The sequence below is a fragment of the Bacillus rossius genome, chromosome 8 (genome assembly GCF_032445375.1).
Source record: "Bacillus rossius redtenbacheri isolate Brsri chromosome 8, Brsri_v3, whole genome shotgun sequence".
Classification (NCBI taxonomy): Eukaryota; Metazoa; Arthropoda; class Insecta; order Phasmatodea; family Bacillidae; genus Bacillus; species Bacillus rossius.
The window spans coordinates 662579-675263 of NC_086336.1; the positions used below are offsets into that span (position 1 = coordinate 662579).

General features: G+C 45.3%; 1 protein-coding gene across 1 annotated transcript in view; it reads right to left on the reverse strand.

The window, feature by feature from the left end:
* The window catches only part of LOC134535423 (transmembrane channel-like protein 6), a 108124-nt gene extending 102141 nt beyond the window's left edge, over window positions 1-5983 (reverse strand). The window contains exons 1-3 of the mRNA XM_063374504.1: window positions 5808-5983; window positions 4861-5007; window positions 3756-3921 (exon numbers count right to left, since the gene is read on the reverse strand). Coding sequence (XP_063230574.1) covers window positions 3756-3921; window positions 4861-5007; window positions 5808-5850 — 356 coding nt within the window. The 5' untranslated portion in view covers window positions 5851-5983. The remainder of the gene's footprint in view (window positions 1-3755; window positions 3922-4860; window positions 5008-5807) is intronic.
* Between the last annotated feature and the right edge of the window lie 6702 nt (window positions 5984-12685).

Here is a 12685-nt window from a genome sequence, read left to right on the forward strand (position 1 = left end):
GCGTCTCCCTGCAGACACACATGCTCACTAGCACGTAGCCACTATCTACTGCTGGACAACCACAGTCTTCGCAAGCTGCTTCCTGATGGAGCGCTTCAAGGTCAGGGGCTCTGGAATCTCTCTCAGCGTCTCCCTGCAGACACACATGCTCACTAGCACCTAGCCACTATCTACTGCTGGACAACCACAGTCTTCACAAGCTGCTTCCTGATGGAGCGCTTCAAGGTCAGGGGCTCTGGAATCTCTCTCAGCGTCTCCCTGCAGACACACATGCTCACTAGCACCTAGCCACTATCTACTGCTGGACAACCACAGTCTTCACAAGCTGCTTCCTGATGGAGCGCTTCAAGGTCAGGGGCTCTGGAATCTCTCTTAGCGTCTCCCTGCAGACACACATGCTCACTAGCACGTAGCCACTATCTACTGCTGGACAACCACAGTCTTCGCAAGCTGCTTCCTGATGGAGCGCTTCAAGGTCAGGGGCTCTGGAATCTCTCGCAGCGTCTCCCTGCAGACACACACGCTCACTAGCACCTAGCCACTATCTACTGCTGGACAACCACAGTCTTCACAAGCTGCTTCCTGATGGAGCGCTTCAAGGTCAGGGGCTCTGGAATCTCTCGCAGCGTCTCCCTGCAGACACACACGCTCACTAGCACCTAGCCACTATCTACTGCTGGACAACCACAGTCTTCGCAAGCTGCTTCCTGATGGAGCGCTTCAAGGTCAGGGGCTCTGGAATCTCTCTCAGCGTCTCCCTGCAGACACACATGCTCACTAGCACCTAGCCACTATCTACTGCTGGACAACCACAGTCTTCACAAGCTGCTTCCTGATGGAGCGCTTCAAGGTCAGGGGCTCTGGAATCTCTCTCAGCGTCTCCCTGCAGACACACATGCTCACTAGCACCTAGCCACTATCTACTGCTGGACAACCACAGTCTTCACAAGCTGCTTCCTGATGGAGCGCTTCAAGGTCAGGGGCTCTGGAATCTCTCTTAGCGTCTCCCTGCAGACACACATGCTCACTAGCACGTAGCCACTATCTACTGCTGGACAACCACAGTCTTCGCAAGCTGCTTCCTGATGGAGCGCTTCAAGGTCAGGGGCTCTGGAATCTCTCGCAGCGTCTCCCTGCAGACACACACGCTCACTAGCACCTAGCCACTATCTACTGCTGGACAACCACAGTCTTCACAAGCTGCTTCCTGATGGAGCGCTTCAAGGTCAGGGGCTCTGGAATCTCTCGCAGCGTCTCCCTGCAGACACACACGCTCACTAGCACCTAGCCACTATCTACTGCTGGACAACCACAGTCTTCACAAGCTGCTTCCTGATGGAGCGCTTCAAGGTCAGGGGCTCTGGAATCTCTCGCAGCGTCTCCCTGCAGACACACACGCTCACTAGCACCTAGCCACTATCTACTGCTGGACAACCACAGTCTTCACAAGCTGCTTCCTGATGGAGCGCTTCAAGGTCAGGGGCTCTGGAATCTCTCGCAGCGTCTCCCTGCAGACACACACGCTCACTAGCACCTAGCCACTATCTACTGCTGGACAACCACAGTCTTTACAAGCTGCTTCCTGATGGAGCGCTTCAAGGTCAGGGGCTCTGGAATCTCTCGCAGCGTCTCCCTGCAGACACACACGCTCACTAGCACCTAGCCACTATCTACTGCTGGACAACCACAGTCTTCGCAAGCTGCTTCCTGATGGAGCGCTTCAAGGTCAGGGGCTCTGGAATCTCTCGCAGCGTCTCCCTGCAGACACACACGCTCACTAGCACCTAGCCACTATCTACTGCTGGACAACTACAGTCTTCGCAAGCTGCTTCCTGATGGAGCGCTTCAAGGTCAGGGGCTCTGGAATCTCTCTCAGCGTCTCCCTGCAGACACACACGCTCACTAGCACCTAGCCACTATCTACTACTGGACAACTACAGTCTTCGCAAGCTGCTTCCTGATGGAGCGCTTCAAGGTCAGGGGCTCTGGAATCTCTCGCAGCGTCTCCCTGCAGACACACACGCTCACTAGCACCTAGCCACTATCTACTGCTGGACAACCACAGTCTTCACAAGCTGCTTCCTGATGGAGCGCTTCAAGGTCAGGGGCTCTGGAATCTCTCGCAGCGTCTCCCTGCAGACACACACGCTCACTAGCACCTAGCCACTATCTACTGCTGGACAACCACAGTCTTTACAAGCTGCTTCCTGATGGAGCGCTTCAAGGTCAGGGGCTCTGGAATCTCTCGCAGCGTCTCCCTGCAGACACACACGCTCACTAGCACCTAGCCACTATCTACTGCTGGACAACCACAGTCTTCGCAAGCTGCTTCCTGATGGAGCGCTTCAAGGTCAGGGGCTCTGGAATCTCTCGCAGCGTCTCCCTGCAGACACACACGCTCACTAGCACCTAGCCACTATCTACTGCTGGACAACTACAGTCTTCGCAAGCTGCTTCCTGATGGAGCGCTTCAAGGTCAGGGGCTCTGGAATCTCTCGCAGCGTCTCCCTGCAGACACACACTCTCACTAGCACCTAGCCACTATCTACTGCTGGACAACCACAGTCTTTACAAGTGGCTTCCTGAGAGAGCTTTTAATTTTCACTGAAAGAAATTATTAATTTTTTTTAATTATTTTGAAATCCTTGGATTTCACCATAAAAACCTAAATTCTCCATTGTTTCATTTCGAGTCAGTTAGCTCAAGTGTTTAAATGCTGGGTATATTTTTTTTGAGTTACCGGGAGTCAAATACAGTCACTGGAAACTATTATTTTTTACATTTTATACAACTCATTATTTCATTTTATACTAATTTTGAGAAAATTTCTTTAAATCTGTTATTTCTTTAACCAAATAGGTATTATAATAATTTTTAATGCACGGCTTCAAGTCTGGTTTTGTTATTTTACACTAGATAGGCATAAAAACTTTAATTTTACTCATTTTTATTATACGTATTATGTCAACATGTGATTTTACTGTCTTTATTTGATTTCACAAAAAAAAAGTACTTATTTTTTCAGTATGCACCAATGGGTAAAAACTATCAATCGACAATTATTTGGACTTATAAGTAACAGAATAACCTTCGAAAATAAATGTATCGCCAATACGAGTGTCATGTCAGAGATGTTACGACACATTGCGAGTGCTGTGTGAACTGCTACTGAGGCAGCATTTAAGCGTTTATCTCCAGTAAAAAGTAAAGAAAACCACGTTTGGTTTTTCTGGTACGTTAAGCAATTTATCAGTACACAATAACCTGAAGTTAGAACCAAACAAAGAGAAAAGAAACCCTGAATTGTAACGCAACGCAGCTAGTAAGAATAGTAACTTGAAACTAGAGTAGAAGATGATCAACAAACCGAGTAACAATAGTTCAGTAAACAGCAAGTAAGTACATCGCTGATCAAGAAGTAGCCAAAACCTCCAGACCAGACTTCAGATCCGTCCCAGTTCAAGCCCCGAAGGGTGCAACCAGGAAGAGGAATAAAAACCTTTCCCCCTCCCCCTTGACAAGGGTCAAGCATGCAACCTCCACACCCCTACACCCTGCGTCGACCACCTTCATGAAGTGTGTCTGCCTTGTGCTGTGTAGGTTTTTTAATTTTCAGTTCTGAACTCCATGTAAGTCTGTCAAATGTAGCTAGGACGAATATGCTTATCTCAGTTATGACATCAGCATTCACGAGGTTGTTGACTTCCCTCACTGTGAGGCATAGTGCCTCGAGGCTGAGGCTGCGAGCTACTCACATCCTCAGCTGCTCCGAGAAGGGGTTGTCCTTCATGAGCAACGGGTCGCTCTCCATCTCCCCGAGGATCTGGTCCACCTGTGCCTCGGGCCCACCCGCCTGCTGTGCACCGCGCCTCTTCGTGGTGCGGTACTTGCGCACCGTGTCGTCGCTCGTCAGGATGGCCACTGCGACACACCGGTCCCCGCGTCGCTCCCGGCTCACACCGTGTGACACTCATCGTTATTTCATTATTTAGTATTGTCCCTAGTGTTCTCACACTGAACACATGTGACGACAAACTGATAGTACCCTTCTTTATGGTTTTTCTTGTTCACTTCTATCTGAAGTGTACCATGTGCTAGTTGTGAAGCTATGATGTTCACAAGTTGTGAAAAATAACTCTAATTTTTATCTCCGTGATTTTTAAGTTTCTGTAGCAGGATTTTTTTTTTTTGTGTAGAAAATACTTTATCAAAATTTTAAAGTTTTAAACCACCAAAAGAGATAGAATTTATTGATAATGCAGCACATTGAAACAAGGTTTAATATGTAGAGTATTAACTCTTTGTCTTTTGATAATCAAAACTTCATTTTTAAACAGATTAGAGATCGCGCACTAATAATGATGTCGAGAGGTGTCTTTTTTTAATGGCAAAGTTTTGGTACTTTGTGAAGGAATGTTGTACACTTGATGTTCAAAATAAGAGAAAAATTACAGTCTACATCTATTTCGAAAACAATTTCCCATTCCTCTGTCAACATGGGATTTCAGAAAACCTACCCATCTTTTTTGGTCACCACATTAAAAAGAATTCTGGTACTCATCAAACAAAAAATATGAAATTTAAAAAATGATTTTCAGAGCCCAAATAACCAAAAGAAATATAAACTTAAGATGCTACCTTGAATACAATAGTTCTTAAAGGCCTTCCAAGTCACATTTATTTAAACAAAAATACAATTTCGATAGATGGCAAAAATGATTAGAGAAAGACTGACATTTAATACAAAAGACCAGAGTGTAAACAATGGGAAAGCAGGAACGTAACACACGTCTCTCGGACAGGTGGATGAAGTCGAGGCAAGGAGGGATGCTGTCCGAGCAATCCCCACGGAACACGCACCTGTGTTGTGCGATGGCAGGTCGTTGATGATGCGCTCCAGAGACCTCCGACGCAGCCTTGTTCTTCCCCCGTTCTCAAAGGGGTTGTTCGAGTTCCCCGTCTCCGACTCAGCATCTACCTCCTCGCCATTGCTCCTGCCTTCCCCCACTGTACCAACCAAACAACAACCTCTCTTGTTCCTTGCACAGGTGGCAACTGACAAGTCTACCTTTACAAGCATGAGCTTCGCATGTCGTAACACTAATAACACATTTTTAAGTATTATAATGACCCTTATATTTCACAGGTACAATAAGGGTTTTTATAGTAAGTGTTTTAATATCTTACAATCATGAAGTAAACAAATATTTAAACACTGCAGCATATAACCGATTACAACTGTGGTAATTCACTTAGTATGCATTTGTATTTCAATGACACACAACTTATTTTAATCGAAAGGGCACATAATACTGTGAAATAAGTAAATCTTTGATTTTACTACTACTAATAAAATGTTTCAATCAAATAGTTAATACATATCAACAATTATTAACATTAAAAAAATGGTCTTTTGTAGAAGGGGCATTTACTGTGTGGCGTTGAGGTGGACAGTGTCGTTTCTATCGCTTTAAAAAATGTATACAAGAAGTGATCGGCAGTTGTGGATTAAAATCAAGGTAAAAGCCCCTACGTAAGAATATTACACAAATATTAATTTTTCACAAAAAATAAATTTAAGATTCGTACTGAAGATACTGTACGTGGTGACGTAGATATATGGGCAACAGTTTTGTTAGATTTTAGTAGAACGTGTGAAACCTGCCTTTGAGGCATATAGACTTACTATGTACTCGAATTTGAAAACAGTATTTCATTGAATTAGTGACATTTGAATTGTTTTGTATAATTTCATTAGTAAAATAATATGTTAATGCTGGGTCTTGAGTGTTTGCTACGTTACTTACAAGTTTCAAGATGAAAATTTTCAGGCCCTGAACGCAGCTTCATTGTTAGGTTATCCTGATAACAGTGATAACGCAAACCCGTGTCTCGCAGCTCGACAAGATAAGTATATAAGGTATGCCAATCCCATTTGCTGCAGGCAAGTGACGTATAGAGGAGGTAGATGAACGGGCTAGAAGTTGTCACATCAGCGCAGCAATAGGTATGTGTGTATGTGTGTGTGTGTATATAATTTTTTATTTTTTATTTTTTTTTAATTGGTTGAATAGTTATCGGCTTCCGCCCACAACCAGCACTAGATGCCTTTTCTTAGTCGAAGCAAATATATTCTACAATATTTGGTCGAAGCCTTTTCCATAGAAAAGAGAGGGGCCTTTTCTTATAACATCGTCAATGAAATATCCGTACATAGATTAACACCCATGCCTTAACCGGGACGGGAAGCCTAAGATGTTCGAACCCAGAACCCTTCGCACCCTAAGCCAGTGTACATCCGACTACGCTACAAAAGTCGGCTTAGCAGTAGGTAAACTTTGATAAAATAAACAAGTCGTGGAAAGAATTTAAACAACAAAACAAAATAAAACATTCACGTTCTATTTCTTAAGGTACATAATCTCTAATGGTTAAGTGTTTAATACCTCATTCGCTATAATATGACAGAAAAAATTATACACAATGGTTTTAAGGTTGGCAGGTGATTAGTTTAAATTAATGACACCTGTTTGGGCTCCCTCCGGTCACTTAGGCCATTACTGCCCATTGCCGTGGTGTCGACTTGTGCAGTGCAGTGCGCCGACAGGCCCGCGCCGCAACTATATATCGATAGACAGAAGAAGGCGGTATCGATGAAGGACGAGGGAAAGCTTCGCCGATTTATGGATATAAATTCGGTAACAATTTACGGCAATACTTTTAAAAACCATAGAAGGCTTGTTTTGTCTGCTCAAAATTGTTCACTGTGCAATTACGCCAAACTAGTTGGCCTGTCCAGTCTTTCGGTTTTGGCGCGCGGAATTCGCGCTGAAATGGTCCAGACAGCTGCGAGCAGCCCGCGGCCTCATCAGTAGAACTGAACCCTCTGAGAGGGACGTATGCGCTGGGACACGTGGAGCCTTCGCCAGCAACTCAACACGTGCCAGACGAGCTTCTATCATGCACCGGACAGTTCAGCTACTGGGCAGCACAATGTACGAGAGTGGTTCGTAAAATAAACCCCGTGAGTGTACTTCATAGTGACGCCGACCGCCAATGCTCCTCTGTCGCATAGACCGCTATGCCTCATCAATGTCTCGTAAAAACGTGTGCATCGAACGCGCTCGTGCGCGCAGCAAAGTGCAGTGCGTGCGACGAGGCGAACACCATGCAACGAGTGCTGCGCCGGCGGAAGGATCCGGCCGGGTGTGGCATGTCCCTCCGCCGCACTACAACAAATTATTTTAATTATGTTTTCCACAGGTTTTATTAAACATTATTTTCCATTAATTAATAATTAAGTCTTTACAAAATCATGTGTCACTGTGCGATTTGTCCCGAACCTGGCCGGTTCAGTTTCCTGCGAAATTCACACGTTTCCGCGGGAGGGCTGGCGGGGGAGGGGGGTCGCGCGCGGCGACACCGTCAGTGTCCTTCCGGGAGCTCGAGAGGCCGGCAGCCTGCGCGCAACGTGGAACCTTCAACCTTTGCATTCACCGACATGTAGTTTTTCAATAGTGTAGTTTCTCTTAAACCTTTTACGTACAGTTCCGCGGTCGGCCTACATTTACCATGAGGTACTTAACTTAATTCATCAGTGCTCCGAAATGAGAGTTCTACGTCATACGTAAGTACTGTGGGGAGATGATGTGGATTTACGTCGGCGCTTCACGCCCAACCTAGCCTACCGGCTACCTAGTTTTGGCCCGCACGGGGCAGCCAGCAGGCGACGCGTGCCATCAAACTTTATAACGAGTCAGTCCCTGGGACACACCTAGGCACCACGTAGAGTCGCCGGAGACACGGGCCTACGTGTTGCTAGCCCAGTTTAATTAGAGTTAGGTCATAGTGTAGTGTATTGTGCGTCAGAAATCATGTGCCATATCAAAGTGTATTTTTTGTAACTATCGCATCACGTGTACAAGTCCGCCCCTCACGCGCATAACAATCGTGAGCCGCCACTGAGGAAGTGAGCTGCGCGTGTGACTAGTCGCGTCGGGCAAACAGTTACGGCCAGAACGGGCAGCACCATGTATTGGGCTGTGCTGTATTAAATTCACCAACTATCTTCAGAAGCTTTATGTGATTATTCAGGCGTCCCGAGCGGCCATAACAGCTCGGGGGTCCCTACTGCGTTGACCCCTACCTCTAGCCACAAGGCCGAACCTTCCCTGAGATCTCGAACTGAACAAAAATCACGTCTAAATAATCGGAGGTAGTGGGGACGGCGTCAATAGTTTATTTCCGTACTCTCTGAACATTCCTGTTGTGACTAATTACTGTGTGTGTGGCGCCTGAGACGGCCAGTAAGGGCACAAGAAGTCGACTCTGCCGACGTACCGCTGACTCCAGCCATGTGGCCAATATCCCCCCTGAGATAGTCTCGTGTATCAGTGCACGAAATCACTGATTGGAGCCGGGCACAACCGCAATCATTCAATACCGATCCGCGAGGCAGTGGGTTGGACGTCAAAATGTTCGTTATCAAGGGATATTTATTTTCTGTCGACCTTGGACGATAATATTAAAATATGAAATGTGGAATAATGATCAAATATTAAAAAGAGGTTTACAAAACATTTGTGGATATAGCTATTGGCTCAGAATCGTTTAGTATGTTTTATAGGTAACATTCACTTGAACTTGCACATTAGCATTCGCTTCAGAAAATCTTTCTCTAATTATGTTATTGGTTTTTCGCATATTTTCCTATGGCATACATGCTTAGGAGATCGTCTACTTGTTTGTATGTAGGTCTGTGTATATGTATATAAATGTACATGCATGTAAATTTTCTGACGTCGCCTCCAGTGCTCCCTTCGGTCGCTTAGGCCATTGTTGCCCATTGCCGCCCAAGTGATTTCCCCCGAGTGCAGAGTGAGTGCAACAAACGCGTGCGTGCAGTGATATATCGATAGTCACCTGTTTGGTTATTACAAAACACTGACGCCGTCCCCGCTACCTCCTATGATTTTTACATGATTTTTGCTTGGGTTCGAGATCTCAGGGAGGGTTCGGCCTTGTGGCTAGAGGTAGGGGTTAACGCAGTAGGGCCCCCCGAGCTGTTATGGCCACTCGGGACGCCTGAAGAATAACACAAAGTTTCTGGAGGATATTTGATGAATTTATTACGGCACAGCCCTATACATAGTGCTGCCCGTTCTGGCCGTAACGGTTTTCCCGACGTGACTAGTCACACGCGCAGCTCACTTCCTCAGTGGCGGCTCACGATTTTAATGCACGTGAGGGGCGGACTTGTACACACGATGCGGCGGTTACAAAAAATGCTCTAACATGACAAATTATATCTTGACGAACAAAACACTTCACTATTACCTAACACTTAATATACTGGGCTAGTGGTACGTAGGCCTGTGTCTCTGGCGACTCTACGTAATACCTAGATGTGTCCCAGGGACTGATTCGTTAGTACATTTGGTGGCATGATACAGTGCAGCGGTGATACCTAAACTCTAACATGACAAATTATACTTTGACGAGCAAACATTTCACTATTACATAACACTTCTTATACTGGGCTAGTGGCACGTAGGCCCGTGTCTCCGGCGACTCTGCGTGATACCTAGATGTGTCCCAGGGACTGATTCGTTAGTACGTTCGGTGGCACGTGTCGCCTTCTGGCTGCCCCGAGCGGGCCAAAACTAAGTAGCCAGTAAGCTAAGCTGGGGCGTGAAGCGCCGACGTAAAGTCTTGTAGACTCCCCACAGTACTCACGTATTATGTAGAACACTCATCTTGGAGCACTGATTTAATTAAGTGAAATACCTCATGGTAGATTGAGGCCGACCGCGGAACTGTACGTAAAAGATTAAGAAGATATTATACTATTGTAACTACATGTCGGTGAAAGCAAAGGTTGATGGTTCCGCGTTGCGCGCAGGCTGCCGGCCTCTCGGAGCTCCTGAAGGACACTGCCGGTGTCGCCGCGCGCGACCCCCCCTCCCCCACCAGCCCTCCCGCGGAAACATGTGAATTTCGCGGGAAACTGAACTGGCCAGGTTCGGGACAAAGCGCACAGTGAAACATGATTTTGAAAGGACTGAAATATTAATTGATGAAAATAATTTTTAATAAAAACCGGTGGAAAATTATGCATAAAATAATTTGTTGTAGTGCGGCGGAGGGATATGCCACACCCGGCCGGATCCTTCCGCCGACGTAGCACTCGTTGCCTGGCGTTCGCCTCGTCGCACGAACTACACTTTGCTGCGCGCACGAGCGCGTTCGGTGCACACGCCTCTAGGAGACGTTGATGAGGCATAGCGGTCTATGTGACATAGAGGAGCATTGGCGGTCGGCGTCAACACCTGTAGTAGTTTTATCTATTAGTCCGCCACTAGTAACAGAATTAAATATTAATATTATAAAATGATTTTATGTTATCAACTTATTTCAATAATTCTACAACTTTTATTCACCATACACTTTTTTTTTAATGGAACAATATTTTGTTTTCTGCAAACTTCGCCCAAGAAAGAGACCCCACATAGGGCCCCTGCTCAGTCGTTCACCCGGTGCAGAGGCCGATCGCGTTCGCACACCGCAAAACCACACCCTACGAGAGCGAGACTTACTCCTCGTGGAACAACAGCCCAAGATGCGAGTGTTACATGTAGCAAAGAGTAGAGGTGGGTTTCAGAGTATCAATCAGATACTTTGTAACTGATACACGCCTTTCACAAGTACTGCAAACGAGTACACTAAACAAGTATCAAGAGCTTTAGTATCAGTTTAGAATTCACCTGGAACAACACCACGGCCAATGTGCGCAGAACCCGATCGCAGATGACGGTCACTTGGGCGGAGCTTGAAGAAGGGGAGGGAGCGGCACGACGAATAAGTGATGAAGGGAAAGAATGTAGGGGAGGGGGAAGCCTAAGATGTAAATTAAGTTCTGTCCCTGCCCAAACAGGCCCGAATATTCACCTTTTGCCAACCTCGGTTTTTTTTATATATATTTATTTTAATGTAGTTATACTAACCTAACTAACCGTCCGTAGTGTTTTAAAGTGTTTTAATGTAGCTAATCTAACCGACCACTTTTAATATTTGAATTCATTTTTCCTGCGCAAAAATAAAACAAATCCCGAGGTTGGCCGAAGGTGAATATTCGGGCGTGTTTGGGCAGGGACAGAGCTTATACATCTTAGGCTTCTCATCAAAGTTCGCTCAGTGCGCAGTGCATGCTCCTTGGAAAGATTGAAGACTCCGATTACGAAAGGTGTGGAAAGAGAACACCGATACCTTTTTTCGACTGCGAAGATTGTAGAATGAGAAAATACCTTTTTACGACTACGAAGAATGTAGAATGAGAAAACTGATACCTTTTTACGAAGAACATGGAAAGAGAAAACTTTACGCTGTCCCTCCTTCTTCAAACCAAATGAATGCTGCGCCCGGGAGAATATGTCTGTGATAACGTATGCACGACCACACACTGCTACTAGCGCTCTCCAGCGGGACAATCACAACAATGACCATGACGAGCCTATAACCTCCAACCTTAATTTTTTTTGCTCGTAGGTACAGGCCTACTCAACAGATAGCGCATCATATGGTGCCAAATATAGTTTCAGCTTTTACTGTAAGAATCACACTTCTATATCTCCATTCTTGTTCTGGGAAGCCTTGTTTTCACAGACGAGAGAGCCAAAACCCTAAGTTCCCGAAGTTCGTGCTTTTTTTCCATATCTTTAATGTAGCTATCCTAACCAAATAAACCGTCCACAATGTTTTAAAGTATTTATAATGTAGCTAACCTAACCTAATTGACCATTAGTATCCTTTTATCAACACCGCCATATTTATTTGCAAAGAACAAAAAAAAAACCGAAGATGCACGATCGGGTGTTTGGCTTTCTTGTCTGTGAAAAGCCGGCTTCCCCAAAGATTGGAATATTGTGTTTCTTTTCTGTGAAAATTTTAATTTTAGTTCCTAAGTAATTTAAGTTTTAGGGATGCAAGCACAAATTTTATTGGCAAAGGCTTCTATAATAATGTTAGAGAATATTTTATGCAACTAAAATATTTATGTAACTAATATATACGAACCTTTGATGATTCTGCAGGATAGGGGAACACAGACTTCTTCAGGAGAAAATAGGAAACAGACATAATTTTAATAAAGAAAAAATTTCCTGGGATAAAGTCTGCTCCAAGAAAATGAACCTTCATATTGTGGTTACGACCGAGATACAACTATGGGTTGACAAGTATCTACCAGTAAGAGGAAACTATTCATCGAGGGAGGTCTGTTATATATACCACACCCATGTGTCATTCACTATACCTCAGCTCAAGAGCTACTACTAGCATAGCATAGTCCTTCTGCTCCGGAAATAAAATGGTCTGCAGCATTTCAAGCAGAGATCCTCGCTCCAACCATTCACCTCCGTCTCCCGTAATTAGCCCACGATGTTGGCCACAAAGGCGAGTGGCCATTTGCAGCGCCTTCCACCTTCACTTATCCAGGTCTCCTGCATTTTTTGGCAGCTGTAAACTCCTTGATCATTCATCGACATTCTTCAGTTACAACTGCTACTCTCTGTTTGGTGGTCTGTTAGAGTTAATCTGGCTGTTGCGCCATCAGTTCATGGTCTGCTACATGTTGCTTCTGTTTTGCCAGATGCTGATCCAAACACTGCATCTTTCCTTCCAGCTGAAT